The sequence below is a fragment of the Panthera tigris genome, chromosome B3 (assembly GCF_018350195.1).
Source record: "Panthera tigris isolate Pti1 chromosome B3, P.tigris_Pti1_mat1.1, whole genome shotgun sequence".
Taxonomy (NCBI): domain Eukaryota; kingdom Metazoa; phylum Chordata; class Mammalia; order Carnivora; family Felidae; genus Panthera; species Panthera tigris.
Window position 1 is genome coordinate 80,424,663 of NC_056665.1, and position 15,833 is coordinate 80,440,495.

The following is a 15,833-nucleotide window of genomic DNA, read 5'->3' on the forward strand; positions in this document are numbered from 1 at the left end:
AAAATATTATAAGTTAATATCAAGTAAAACAATTAAAACAGGCAAACCCAAGGTCACACATCATGACCCTGTATTTACATTAATGGACTGGACAGCTGTATAATTATTAAATTTCACTATGGGTATTAAAATACTAGTAACTCTAAGGGCACCTGGGCGGCTCAGTCAGTTAAGGCTCTGACTTTGGCTCAGGTCATGATCTCATAGTTGCTAAGTTCAAGCCCCAAGTCAGGCTCTGTGCTGACGGCTCAGAGCCTGGAGCTTGCTTAAGATTCTGTGTCTCCCCCTCTCTCTGCCCCTGCCCTGCTCATTTTCTCTCTCATCTCTGTCACACTCTCTCTCAAAAATGAATAAACATTTAAAAAAAATTTTTAAAAAGAGTATCAGTAACTCTACAGGAATTATCATTCATCTGTGTATCCCTCCCTAACAGAATGCTACGCAGTGAGGTATTAACACTTAATGTAAATTGGTGAAATCTTACACATTTATTGGCTTAACAGTAATCCCTAACTTCTTAAAAAGTATCTCTACTCCTGGATGGAGGTATGCAATATGTCAAATAGTCTCAATTTTCTAAGATAATTACCATGGAGATTTAGATGAGGATTTTCTCTGTGACACTGAAGTGAGTGCAAATTCTCTAATAAATGAAAAACTGCCAACTGGATGTCTAACCATCAATTAAATTCAACATGAAAAAAAAAAAATGTTATCCAGGGGCACCTGGGTGGCTCAGTCAGTTGAGCGTCTGACTCTTGATTTCAGCTAGGGTCCTGATCCCAGGGTTGTGGGATCAAGCCCCAGGGCTCCATGCCCAGGGCATGCATGGAGACTGCTTGGGATTGTCTCATTTTCCCTCTGCCCCTCCCCACACACTCTGTAATGTGAAAAACACAACAAACAAAAAAAGATTTAATAAAAAAAAAGGTTTAATAATTAAAAAAAAAGTTAGTTATCCTTACTCACAAAATAGCTCTCCTTTGTAACTTTCCCATTTATGAGTGTCGCCACCATTGGTCTGGTTTCTTTTCTAAGCTTCTACACTACATTTTAACAATTCTTCTTCAACTTTTAAAATGGGGTGGGGGTGCTGTTTTTAAAAAGAATTCTCCTTTATTATTCTTCAGATTAATCTCCTCTTTCTGTTGACTTTATTCTAATAAAAGCTTTCACTCTTATCAATTACTGCCATAGATTTCCTAGTTTTCCTACCTCCCAGTTCCATTTATCTTTAATCAAATTTGCATACCATAGCCAAATGAATTTTCTAAAATTATCACAATTATCACCCTTTACTCAGAAACCACAAGTGGCACTTCAACATTCTTTGGATCAAAGATAACTGAAATCTTGTCCTTCATCTTGCATGTGCTTCATGATCTGTTCCTATTTTTCCTATCCAATCTTATTTATCTTTTAATGCTCCATGACAACAATCTCCCTGATTTTCAAGTCAAAGCAGTTTCCCTATGTATCAATATTCACTAAAGTTTATTTCTTCCATATTTTGTCCTCAGCTATTCTTCAGGAAAGTGTAAACACTTCCTAGACACACACACACACACACACACACACACACACACACACACACAAAGTTCTATCCTCTAACATGCACTTCAACCTATCACAATTCTACCCATTCTTTCAAACCAGTTCCATCTCCTCTATGAAGCCTTTGCTGACCTTTCCCTGCTCATTCTTATTATACTTGTATGTACCATAACATTTGACTTTATTAGATATTACCTTACAGATAATTTCATGAAAGGTAACGTCAAAAACAATAAAGATGAGAAAGGATTTTATTACAGATGTGAAGTCATAATCTTCCTGAATACACAGACTGAAAAATGTGGAAGGAAAGGAAATTAGGAGATAACATGAAAGTTATTATTTAAACTGAAGAACCCAAATTACGTAATAACTTTTTTTTTTTTTTTTTTTTTTTACTACAAACATTAGTCTTTTTGTGGCATAGTGCCAAGTTCAGGAGAAGATGTAAGAACACTGCTTTAATTCTAGTTTCTCAAAAATTGCTACAAGATCAAAGCAGATTTCATAACCAGATATGTCTTATTTAGTCCCTAGTTTGTAGAATACACCTCAAATACAAATTTAATGTGTCTTCATTCTCTTTCTAAATCTATCCGAGATCCTAAATATAATAAATGCAACAAAATACAATTTCAAGTAAAAAATCTGAATCTAATTAGCAGTATTGAGAACACTGTAAAGGTATTAGTATAACAATACTATACACATTATAAAAACATTCAAGGGCCTAATTGAAAACTCATTAAGCATTTATTAAATAAAATCTGATTCTTAATTACTATTGGACTCCACAGAAGGAAAAATAACTTTACAACATGGAAAACATATTTTTTTACTATGAATTATAAAACAACCCACCTACCTCCTAAACCATGGCCATCAAATCTATACAAATCACAATCCTCTAAACAGATTACAGGACAATGAAACACATACTAATTATGCCACATGTAAGTCAAACTATGAACTGATGACTGCTGTGTTAGTGTTTTTAAACCTATACATATTCTCAATCACACATATTCAGGACGTGTGAAATTTACCTTTCTATAGATTGTATTATTCTAAATAAAACAGTACTTTTTTTTTTTTAACTGAATCTAACATTTTCCTTTTCTCAAAAGCACCCTGTGTTTATCAAAACTTATATTCTGAAGTGAAAGCAACCGTTAGTAGGCAATCTGGAAAAGTTAAGTTTATTTTAAAATAAGGATTTAGCTGGGGCACCTGGGTGGCTCAGTCAGTTAAGCATCTGACTTCGACTCAGGTCATGATCTCAAGGTTTGTGAGTTCAAGCCCCAGGCTGGGCTCTGTGCTGACAGCTCAGGGCCTGGAGCCTGCTTCAGAGTCTGTGTCTCCCTCTTTCTCTACCCCTCCCCCACTGACTCTCGCGTGCTCTCTCTCTTTAATAAATAAATAAAATTTTGAAATAAGGATTTATATCATGTTTACTAGATCTGTTTTACTTTCTATTATTCTAGCTAAAATAAAGTTTTCACATGATAAAATATCATCTTAAAAAAATAACATCACAATTATAAGGAAAATCAACTAGTTTAGCCACAAAGGGATTCTGTAGTTTTAAAAAGAGTACTGCTCTAAAGAGTATCAATCTGATACTTTCTGACCCTTGTCAAAATGAATTAGTTAAGGTATTTTCTCAGGGTCGGGGCGGGGGGGGGGGGGGGGGAACGACAAAAAACAAAGAAATCTGAGTTGATGAAGTGAATGGTTGGTTTTAAAGATGTGAAATTAAAGCAGGAAATATAAAACCAACCACACCCTTTTGCTATGAAACAACTGCTTTTTGTCTCTGATTTGATGCAAAAGAGAATACTGAACTGTTTTATGAGCTCTTCAAATTTATACTATACTCCTAGACAGAAGCAGCTTAAATATCAAAGATATTTCATAGTGTGTGCCAAGTTGTTTTGAAACACTTACAAAATGTTATTGTTGCAAATGAATAATTTCTCCTTAAATGATAAAATGTTCAAAATACAGATATTTGGACAAAATTCAGACTTGACAAAATTATTACATTTTCTGGTGATGGTTTGTCATCTTGGATCTGGAAGAACAAGTGACAAACACTCATAGGAAATGTAAAAAAAAATGAAAATGAGAAAACAATCCAGGGACACTCACTTATAATTTATATTTTAAAAATACTGAAGGGGCGCCTGGGTGGCTCAGTCGGTTAAGCGGCCGACTTCGGCTCAGGTCACGATCTCGCAGTCTGGGAGTTCGAGCCCCATGTCGGGCTCTGTGCTGACAGCTCAGAGCCTGGAGCCTGTTTCAGATTCTGTGTCTCCCTCTCTCTGACCCTCCCCCGTTCATGCTTTGTCTCTCTCCGTCTCAAAAATAAACGTTAAAAAAAAAAAATGAAAAAAAATAAATAAATAAAAATAAAAATACTGAAAAAAATAAAGACTTCCCTTTTCCAATGTACTGACAATCAAATCAAAAGATGTACAGAAATTCAATTAACACTAGGAAAGAAGGGGAATGAAAATCATATTCTATACACTGAAAAGACCGGAAAGTTGGAACAAATGACACTCATTAGGAAAACTAAGTTCATTCACTAAGAACCAGAACTGTAAACATATGTATTCTCAGAATGTGAATCTTTGAAATGGGAAAAGCCTATAAATCGCTTGAAGAAAAGATACGAAATAATCTAATTTTAATAAGCTTCAATTTTAAAGGTCTTAAATAGCACAGGAGTAACAAAAGGGCATAGAATAAAAGCATCTATCAAAAGAAAATACACCATAATCCACAATTTAAACTTTCCACGTTGAAAAAGACAAAAATCGAAGGAAATCTTAAAAGATTTTTAACTCCTCCCTCATATTGTAAATAAAGGTTTCAGATGCTTCACACTTTTTTTAATTTTTATTTTTTAGTGTTTATTCATTTTTATGAGAGAGACACAAGCAGGGGAAGGGCAGAGAGAGAGAGAGAGAGAGAGAGAGAGAGAGAGAGAGAGAGAGAGAGAGAGATACAGAATCCAAAGCAGGCTTCAGGCTATGAGCTGTCAGCACAGAGCCTGATGCAGAGCTTGAACCCACTAACCGTGAGATCATGACCTGAGCTTAAGTCAGATGCTTAACCGACTGAGCCACCCAGGTGCCCCTCAGATGCTTCACACTTAATCTAGATGCTACACTCTGATTTTTGTTACTTACACATTCTTACTGAGGTATGAAATACAGTAAAATGGAGACCATCAAAAATTTTTCTAGAAAAATCATACCAGACCAAAATATTAACACAATTAATTTAGATCCTTCCCCTTGACTCCCTTTGCCAATTATAGAACACTTAAGAAATTATTAAAGAATAAAAGAAAACTGAGTTGTAGGGCAGATAACAGTACTACATCAATTAATTTCCTGATTTTCATCACTGCACTGTGGTCACTTAGGTAATGTTTCTGTGGTCAGGTAACATATGTTAAAGCATTTAAGGAACAGCACGGTTACAACCTGTTTTCTGAACTGTTCATAATAATAAATGCATGTATTTATAGAGAGGAAAGAATAAAGCAATGTGGTAAAATATTGACATGTGGGGAACCTGGGTGAAAATTACATGGAATTCTTTGCACTTTTCTTGCAATAGCACTTTCCCTTAAGTATTAAATTATGTCAAAATAAAAAGTTAAAAAGAAAAGGAAGCTTAACACTTAGGAAGTCAGAGAGCAAAATAACTGCATCAAGTCTCTTTAGTTTCATGATCTTTGATTTTAGAAGTATTAACAGATAGGGGCGCCTGGGTGGCTCAGTCGGTTGAACATCCAACTTCAGCTCAGGTCATGATCACACTGTCCGTGAGTTCGAGCCCCCATCAGGCTCTGTACTGACAGCTCAGAGCCTAGAGCCTGGAGCCTGTTTCAGATTCTTTGTCTCCCTCTCTGCCCCTCCCCATTCATGCTCTCTCTCTCAAAAATAAATAAACATTAAAAAAAATTTTTTTATTAAAAAAAAGTATTAACAGATAAAGTGTATCTCCTAAGTATATCTCACTTAGCATGACATGAAATTAATACTGAATTATATCTACAATCTAAGGCAAAACTGTCACTTTTAAGTCATTTTCTTTTGCCTCAGGTGGAAAGAAAAGGGTAGAGTGGAGTAGACAAGTTAGAAGACACGCATTCGTTTCTTAGCTTTGGATTTTAGAATTCTTTCCAATTAAGAGTCAAATCAAGGTTGAATCTTTTTACAAAGTTAAAAAGTTGATACGCTCACCTTTTTTTTTTCATTAAAAAAATGCATTTAGGTTGGATTACATCTGCTGAATGTATGTGCTAAAATTAGCAAATAATTTTCTTCCCTCTAAAAATCTGTAGAAACGTAGTGCTATGGTCCAGTGGGTCTAATTCACTCACATTTTGGGATAAAGGAAATGAAGTCAAAAGATTTCAGTTTATGAATTATTCTACCTTTTACAAAGCTATATCTGATAAAATAGCAGAATAAAATCCAACAAAGATAGCTAAAAAGAATAAGAAAATTCATGAATTATCCTTTGCACATAAAATTAATCTTTGTATTCATATGATGATCTACCTAGATTAAGACATTAGAAGTTATGATACATCAATTTAAAAAGTAGGGGAGCCTAGTTGGTTAAGTGTCTGACTTTGGCTCAGGTAATGATCTCACAGTTCCTGAGTTCGAGCCCCGCACTGGTCTCTGTGCTGACAACTCAGAGCCTGGAGTCTGCTTCAGATTCTGTGTCTCCCTCCCTCTCTTCCCCTACCCAGCTCACACTGTCTCTCTCTTTCAAAAATCAATAAACATTAAAAAAATAAAAAGGAGGTTTTTTTTCCCCCATTAAGTTTTATCTTCATATCAGGGATTCAGAGCCAATATGCTCACATTGAACTCTACGTTCAAGAACAAAATGATTTAATTTAAATTCACAGAAAAGTGCAAAAACAAACACATTATCTCCTAATTCGTTACTAAGACATTTTGCTGGAAACCTCACCTTTATATCTTTCTCTTTATATAGGTAACTTGACATTTATAAAAACATTAAAAATGAGAAATAATCTGAAGGTCTAACTAATGGATGCCAGGTTAAATCTACAAAATACAATACTATGGAACCACTAAAATTGTATTTCATTCACAGGACTGTGAAGCATTAAGAAAAAATGACTTAAAAACAATTTAATGATATTCTTGTTGAAAAATGAAAAAAAAAGATACTTAGAAAAACATGGAAAGATAGATTGCTAAATATTAATCTCTAGGTAATAAGTCTGCGGGTGTTTTTCATTTTTTCTTTTATTTCTATATATTATACTTCTTATACTGTCTGAATAACAATCATGTGTTATTTTTATGGTTATATAAACAAAGTTCCTTTTTTGAAAAAAACAACATAAAATCAAAATTAAAAGGACCTGGCTAAATAATACAGCACATATCTAGATAATGAAACAGTATTGAGACATGAGAGCCTCAGGCATGATGGCTCTGTGGGCCCAGCTCCTGATTTAATCACAGCAACCCCCTTTTGTCTACTTCACATAGTTCTCCAATCTTATATTTGACAACAGGGTACTTTTTTTTGGTTAAAAAACAAATGAAAACATGTTATACAGCGGGAACATTTACTGACATGAAATGATGTCTTCTATGAAGTGTCAACTACATAGACAAATAACAAAACTGTTCATAATATATCCTAGTTTTAAAAGTTAATTAAATTAAAATTTTATGGGGGTTTTGAATTTTAGTTTCAGTTCATTTGTTTCTAATACTTCTTAAATAAGTAAACATATTTTAAAAACATAAAACCATTTTTTACAAACAGTTAAAGCCTACAACTAAAAGAGACCTTAAATTAACTTCTATCTTCTTTCTAAACCTGAAAAAGGTATAGATCTAATGACAGCAGGGAAAAAAAATGTATTTATTTTAAATTAAAGCAACATTATCTAACATTTTGGAAAGAAACCTTCAGCAGATGAGTCAGTTCATGAAAAACATACATTAAATAAGTAATCTAATATTAAACTACTTCATTTCATTAAAAAAAAGACCTAAATCCCAAAATTCTAATGTCATGGTGTCTGTATTACAATAGTCGTCATGTGAAAAGTATTTCATACTACACATGCTTAAATTATATAGGCAAGTGATGTTAGAGCTGAACACAGCCCCTACCCAGCACTAAATTATTTAAATACAAAAAGCAGTTCATTGAATAATCTGAAACTTCTTATAGAACAGTTTTCATTCACATGCATAACAAATTAGCATAATGTTATAAAAGAAAATTGTGTAACAGATAAAGTCCCCAAAACACATTTATTAGCTTCCACAATAAATTAAACCATTTAAAAGAGTTTTACTGAAAAAAACTTATACCCATTTCCACTACACTCGCTATTTTATAAACTAATCTATCTGTTCCACAGAAAGGAATATGACAGAATGCCTATATGGTTTTAGTCTTTGCTATTCACTTTGTCCTTGACATAGTCAAAAAAGTTTCCCCAAAATAAGTTTCAAGTGTCTTCATTTAATACTCAAAGGTCTGAAGATGTCGTTCATGTGGCTGTTCTTAAAGTTCGATTCACAAAATGGAAATGAATGATTTGAGAGGTGCTGTAGCTAAATTTATACTTTTATAGTACAGTGGTTGGACACAATACAGTGAAAAATACTATGAGGTACCAAATGTTCCTCACTCACTGACCAAACAAACCTTTCTTGTGGCCTTCTGCTACAGAAGTCAAGAAAATATTACCTGAGAGATTTTTCTGCTGCATCCTGGTTTGCTGTTGGATTAAGGCCAGAAAGCAGTAACAATGGAAAGGTCTTTTGAATTTACTAAATTTAAGGATTCCCAAACTAAAAGATGTAACCTAGATACGAGCTGATTACAGCTGTAACATCATACTTAAAAAAATAAGGAAATTTATACTTTCTCCCTTCTGAACAAATTTTTATTACTTTTAATTCCAAGGCCAATACTCCTTACAATTTGGTAAACTTTTTAAAGCTTAAAAAAACAAAAACAAAAAACCCTTCCTTGAAATCTTTCCTTCATCCTCAATAACATATTTGAAATGATTTTGCATTTAATAACACATCCTAAATTATATTCAAATAAATTTTAATTATACAACAAAATTTAAAGTTAGTTGCCCAGTACACAAAAACAAAAAAAACACAGAGTTGAAGAATTTTTTTTTCTCAAAGATTGGTATACAAAAATTATAATAGAATCTGCACTTACTCTTCACCCCTTTCTTCCCCTTTCGTTCCTTCTTGTACTGTTCCTTCAGTTTACTTATTAGCCCCTGGTCTACATCCCAAACCTCAGTAGGTGGGGAGAGGTCATCTTTATCTACATGCAGCATATTATTAAAAGAAAAAAAATCAGCAGTTGGCAATGCAAGCTGTTGGCAGTTAACTGTTATAGCTTTACATAATCATAATAAAAATGTACTAACAGCATATACCCAAAATACTTTAAAGGTGCAGTTTCAGTTTTGGTATTCACAGCTCAAACTCTAAAAGCCCATCTCACAAGTTTCTATACAGTTAATACTAACAGTTAAATGGTGCTTCATTTCTATGAATCACAAATTTGAAGGTTATTATTCTTTCAATGACTAATATTCAACGGACTTATATTAGAAAACTAACATTATACAAAATAGATCACTGCATCTTTATAAAAATGTTAATAAAAATTATTCAGCCAGCATCATAAAAGCAAATGAATGAATTACATGCGAACTATTCATAAGAGTGCAAGCTGGAAAGGTCAGTGCCATTTTATTGATGAAAATACTCATGCACCTTCTGTCACACTGATTCTGCATGCACGGGATAACTATACTAATGGAGAGGCATTCTAGTCCAATATAATACATACATATAGTTCCAAAATACAATGTCTCAAATAATACATACAAAGCATTCAGAGAAGCCCACCTTGGCCCCCACCCCACCCAAATAGTTCCATATCTCATTACCTTCTTCCATTGGTCTACAACTAAGATTAGCAAAAAAAAACAAAAAAACAAAACTCAAATTCCACTGAAGAATTTTTTTAGGGCTGATTTTTTTTTAGGGTAAGATAAAAGCAGTGACAAGCATGGAAAAGTGAAAACATACATTGCTGTACATCTGCTAAAGATGAAACTTCAGCTATTTTAGCTGAATCACAAATCTGTATTTATTTTAAGTAGATACTTGTGCCTGCAAAAATTTTACTCTATGGTAATCTAGAAGAAACAGCATTAAAAAGAAGCAGAATAAACGTAAGTCTATTAGAATTCCTTTTAAGTATTATGGGCTTTTCCTTCATGTGTTTAGTTCTAAAACAGCCTCGTTATTAGGAAGTTTAACACTCTGTAAAAGAGTAACAACCAGGAATTTATATAAGCATGTCACTAAATAAAAATTATACCAAAACATATAGGCTAAGTCAATCAAGACTGACAAAATAGTAAGATTTTAGGGAAAAAACACTTGTTACATTTTTGGTAACTCATTATTTTAGCTCACAAGTCTTATAAACTGCCTGGGCCTCACTGACTTAATCCATATTCAGTGGACATTAAATAGCCTTTTTCCTCCCCTTTTATAGATTGCTATATCTAGTAAGTAAAAGAAACTCTATTTGAATGACACATACAAATTCAATTACTTACTGTACCTTGGGCCTTTCCTACTACAATTATTATCACTTTCTCCCTTATGGATATACCTATAATCTTAGGTAGTCAGTATATAAAAAGATTAATCCAAAACTTTAAGTTAATTTGCCAACTTGAATTACTTAAAAGTAGGTTGCTCGAGACTGAAATTTACACGTAAGATTATTTGTCAAATCTGCAAATTTTAATACTGTTTGTAATAATGTAGTAATACTGATTTAAACAGAAAATTCACTTTTCGTGTACTCTAATCATGAAGTTTACAGAAAACTGTGCTGTATGAGAAGTCCTTCTGTGCACTTACTGAAGACTCCAAAAAAAAAAAAAAAGTGATATGAAGAATTAATCATTTGCACTCATCTTAATGAAGCAATTAATTACTTTTAAAAATGACCACTTAAAGTAAGCCAAATGGACACATTTTAAACCTACAGAAGCAAACAAAAAAAAATCTTAAGTGGTAAGTAATTCCACAGGATCTAAAATTTTAGTAAGATAGCCAGTTTTTCAAAGACCTCTGTAGAAAAAATAAAGCTGTGAGTAACTGTAATTAAAGTAGCAAAGGGTACTGGAGTAAAAAAGCAAAAGAAAATAAACAGGTAAGCCTAAGGAAAAAAACAAGTATTACTTGCAAGATAACCTAAAGTCTAGAGAACAAAGGTTAACTCAAGGCAGTGCAACGAACAGGTTGGTGAATGCATATGTGCTCAGAAAACATCCTGAAACTTGCCTGGTAAGTAACAGCTGATTTGATATTGCTTTTAAGAAATAGTTAAGAGCAAAAAGGAAGAGGCAGCATAATCTTCTACATATTAATTCTGTTTTTTAAAAATCTAGGGGGGAAAAATACCAAGAAATGAGGTTGAATCAGTTACGGGAACTTTTTTGTTTAAAAGGAAACACAAATATGCACACACAAAAAAATGACCCATAACAACTCAAAACCACAAAAACATAAAATTCTTCTATGGTAATGCTAACTATCAAAGTAGAGGAATTATATAAATCTACTTAATGTAACATAAAAATATAACCAACTTTATGCATATATTCAATACTTTAATTATCTATTATATTTAAATATAAACATTCAGATACTAATTATTTTTTTTTTAGTCTATACATTTCCACAAATCACAGTTTCAAGTTGGAGGAAAAAAAAAACAAACATGCTCAAAATGCTGAGTCTCCATGAGAGAAACAGCAAATTTAGAAAGCTCACTAACATTTTTGATTAGCAGAAAAACTAAAAACTACCAAAATTAAACTCAGACTACAAATGTAGGTAAGAGAAAAAAACAGGATTTAAAAGCTCTCTTAAAAGCAGCAGTTTTACATGATAAAAGGTTTCAAAATTTGATATATCTGAGCAGATTTCTGACATACAAAGTAACATATTATCCACTGTGGGTATGTATTGGGTTATGTTTCATTAGGATACATTACTTATTAAAAACAAACCAAAAAAATACCAAAAAATTGCCTTTACCCAATAATTTAAATCTCAAAACCACCACCTTCCCATTTAAGTAAATTCAAATTTAAGCAAATGAGTTAAATAAACGTTATGTCTGTATATCCATCCTCTTTGTTTTAGAAAAACTGAATATAAAACCTGTTGAGTAGAAAAGATAAATTCAGAAACACTGCAAAGATCCTTTGACAGTTTTCATTTGTTAAGGAAAGAAACTGCCTAAACCATTTTGTTCTTTCCTTCTAAAGAACTTAAAATGTTTTAAAGATGTTTCAGTCTCATCTGTAAGGAAGAAACTTTCAGTTACTTCCATTTACACAGAGATTCAGGTCACTCAAATATTAATAGTAAAAGTAAATAACATTTTATAGTTATCATTCACTATTTAGGCCTGCTCCTCAAACTGCAAAAGTCTTTGGAAAGAAGGACCATCAACTGTAAACAATATGGTACTTCATTATTAAAGAAATAATGCCATTTTATACAAATTAAATTCCCCAAATTTTTGTATGTTTTTGACTAATAAACTTCCAGCAATTTTAGGTGAAGAAAGCAGGAATGATGATGTGCCAAGATTTAGCTATACAGATCTTCGAAAACTGATTGTTATCTTTAATGAAAATAATCTAAATATTCCTCAGTAAAACCCCAATTAAATAATGGAACATATTGACAAAATATTATGAAGCTATTAAAACTGCTGTTGCAGAAGAACAATTTATTAAGTGAAAAGTATGGGTTATAAATCAGCACTCAGCAAAATCCTTTGTTAAATAAAGATAAATATACATATATAAATGTTAACCATGATTCTCTCTACATAGTGGCATTATAGGTAATTTTTAATTTCTTCTTCATGTGTCTGTGGGTTCTAAACCTGAAATATACATGTTATAAAATAATTATATATATATAATATAAACGTATTTATATAATTATAAAATAACCTGCGAAAAAACCCCAGTACTTTAGAAACTACTAGAAAAAAAAAAAAAATAGGTATCTCCAACACTTGAATGGGTTGCACAAAGAAGCTTAACAAAAACTTTAATACTTTTACCATGTCTCCTGAGCAAGGCTAATTCTTAAGAAAAGTAAACTAGAATATAGCTATTTTCAAGTAAGTACAGAAATGTATAATCAAAGACTATAAAGTAATTCTGAAGTTTTTTCTTATTTTCAACTAATGTGCCTCTTCTCTTCCCACTTAGAAGAAGAGGTAAGTGAAGGTCTGAAACAATGCTTGAGAATTATAAACAGTAAGAAAGCTGGCAACAAAATCCAGATTTTTAAGCGCTTGAAATTGTTATCTGGATAGTTAACAATTATCTTACCTATGAAATTTTATTTCTTCTATTAGCAATATTGGTTCAATATATAAATACAACATTTTTAATAACGTGTTTCCCATCACCAAAGTAGTTTTTAAGTATTTAGTGCTAATTCCTCCTGCAAATAGCTAAGCAACTTTGGTGTTTGACTGAAATATGCGTTAACGTACACAGTAACCTTTTCCAATAAAGCTCTGTAAACACAATGTGTGTTCTACCTGCCAGATAACATGCTTGTATTAAAAGCTGATTAAATGAACAACATACTGGACCTCAGGTTATTATCTTAATATAATTTTTACACTTTTATTTTACTTTCTAATGAGGTTTTCAACCCTGTATAAATAGAAATCTTTTCTTTCAGTTATGGCTGAATTATTATTAGCATTACATATCATTCCCAAAGGCTAGGCCCTAATATATGCATACTAAATATTGTATGTAATAAAGTTTAATACCTTCACTAAACCTTGTTCAACACAAAGCTATAATTAAGGATTAGTAGTTTTATTACTTTCTAGTAATAAGTCAGATAATATTATATAGGCATAACAAAAAGAGTTAAGTCTTCTTTAAACCTAGATACATTGCCAAATTAAATAATGGGAATGTTTAAAAGTATATACATGCATGGTTTTTTTTAATCTGCTAAAAAGAAAGGAACTGAATTTATTTCACCTTTAAATCAATAAGCTTCAAAAATCAAAATCTACCAAAAAGTATATATTAAACATAATTTTGTCACCAAACCTAAATAAATTGGTGCAGAACACCCTGAAATTATTCACTACCACTTCTCCTTGCTCTTGCTTAACTGCTACCATACATTCAAATACTCACATTCCACATATAATATTTAATAGCAATATATCTTTAAGGGCTAGATATTATCCCACCCCCATATTTTTTTTTATCAACTTACCCCATTCTGTGCCATCCCCTGAACTCCGTGCTTCTCCAGCGCCTTCACCATCTTCAGCAGTCACTAAAAAATCAAATTCTTTCAGTGCTTCCTCAGTATCAGGATCATCAGTTAGGTCAGCAGCTAAACCTTCATTACCTATCTGTAAATGGAACATAAGCCAAAAATTATTTTTATCCTAGATTTTAAAGGGGTCCTTTATATGTTTTTAACAGCATTAACTTTATTTTTTTAATATAATTTATTGTCAAATTGGCTAACATACAGTATGTACAGTGTGCTCTTGGTTTTGGGGGTAGATTCCCGTGATTCATCGCTTCCATACAACACCCAGTGCTCATTCCAACAAGTGCCCTCCTCAATGCCCATCACCCATTCCCCTCCCTACCCATCAACCCTCAGTTTGTTCTCTGTATTTAAGAGTCTCTTATGGTTTGCCTCCCTCCCTCTCTGTTTGTAACTACTTTTCTCCCCTACCTTCCCCCCCATGGTCTTGTTAAGTTTCTCAAATTCCACATATAAGTAACACCATTAACTTTATATTTATACTCCCATTTTTAAATTACTTAAATACACAAAATTTTAGTTTTTCCATGTAGTTCACCAATCATAGATTGTACCCTATATAAATGGTTAACAGCACCATGTGAAGATTACGGTTAAGATGCGATGCAAGTAATGTATGTGGTAGTACAAAATCGTTAAAATACTAAGCAAGAATATTTAAATTCTTTAATTATAAGATTCACAATTACCCTATTTATAGACCCATGCAATCACTTATATTCTGATACACTGTGTTGAACTGATTTCACTCACTGAGAAGTGCCTACAGATTCTATTATTCACAGGGATATGGCATAGCTAAGAAGGATATTAACTGATCTTAGGTCAATAGCTGTGATAATAACAGTGCTATGCATCCCAGGGGGAAAAAAACAAACAAAACGAAAAAAGGGAAAGGATCAAAATCTCTATTCACCCGTGTTACACACATGAAATGTGACAGAAACACTGAGAACTGCAATTACAGTGTGGCAACTTTTTTTGAGGAAAGCTGGCATTTTCCCCACATTACTTAATATCCCAAGGAACCAAAACTTAACCTATCCACTTTTTTTTTTTTTTTTAACATACTTGAAGTATTCTCAGGGTGACCGGGTGGCTCAGTCAATTAAGTGTCTGACTCTTGACTTAGGCTCAGGTCTCACAGTTCAGACAGAGCCCTGTGCTGGGCTCTCTAAGTGTGAAGCCTGCTTGGGATTCTCTCTCTCTCCCTCTGCCCCTTCCCTGCTCATGCTCTCTCCCTCTCTCAAAAATAAATAAGCATTAAAAAAATATATACTACTATGATAATTCAAAAATGGATCGTCTAATTTGCTTATATTTATAGTTAAATCACATCACTGATCAAATAGATAATCCAGTTTCCTAGGTTATAAGCAAAAGTAAATTTTTATTATTCTTTACCAAAAAACAAGAATGTGAACACACATATTTACAATCCACAGTTTACTCCCTCATCCAGAGTGGGAGTATCCCCACTGTAACTTGAGTTAATTTACCATGTGTTTTACTGCACATGAAGAGTCAGACTTCAGCAGTGACTATTAACTGTAGCAGCAGTGGAGAGAGGGTTCCTGGTTATTTTTTTTAAAGTTTCAAACCACCAACTAGCTCTATAAAAACAGACCCTTTATGGCTAGTTAGTGAATGATACACCAAATAATAATTTCTACTACATGTGGGTAATAGTAACAGCTGACTATATATAAAACTTGCATGTGATATGATAAAATAAAAAACGATCAATCACTCTAATGTAACTTAAGACATCTTGAAAATTTC

The 15,833-nt window shown here is 32.7% G+C and overlaps 1 protein-coding gene across 7 annotated transcripts in view; it reads right to left on the reverse strand.

Annotated features, from left to right (window-relative positions):
* Window positions 1-15,833, reverse strand: part of STRN3 (striatin 3) — a 105,636-nt gene that overhangs the window by 26,627 nt on the left and 63,176 nt on the right. For 5 of the 7 annotated variants that reach the window (XM_042989516.1, XM_042989515.1, XM_015544701.2 and 2 more), the window contains exons 7-8: window positions 13,986-14,127; window positions 8,827-8,937 (exon numbers count right to left, since the gene is read on the reverse strand). In XM_042989516.1, coding sequence (XP_042845450.1) covers window positions 8,827-8,937; window positions 13,986-14,127 — 253 coding nt within the window. Of the gene's footprint in view, window positions 1-8,822; window positions 8,938-13,985; window positions 14,128-15,833 lie in introns of all 7 variants that reach the window. The other 2 variants (XM_042989521.1, XM_042989517.1) reach the window with 2 other exon arrangements.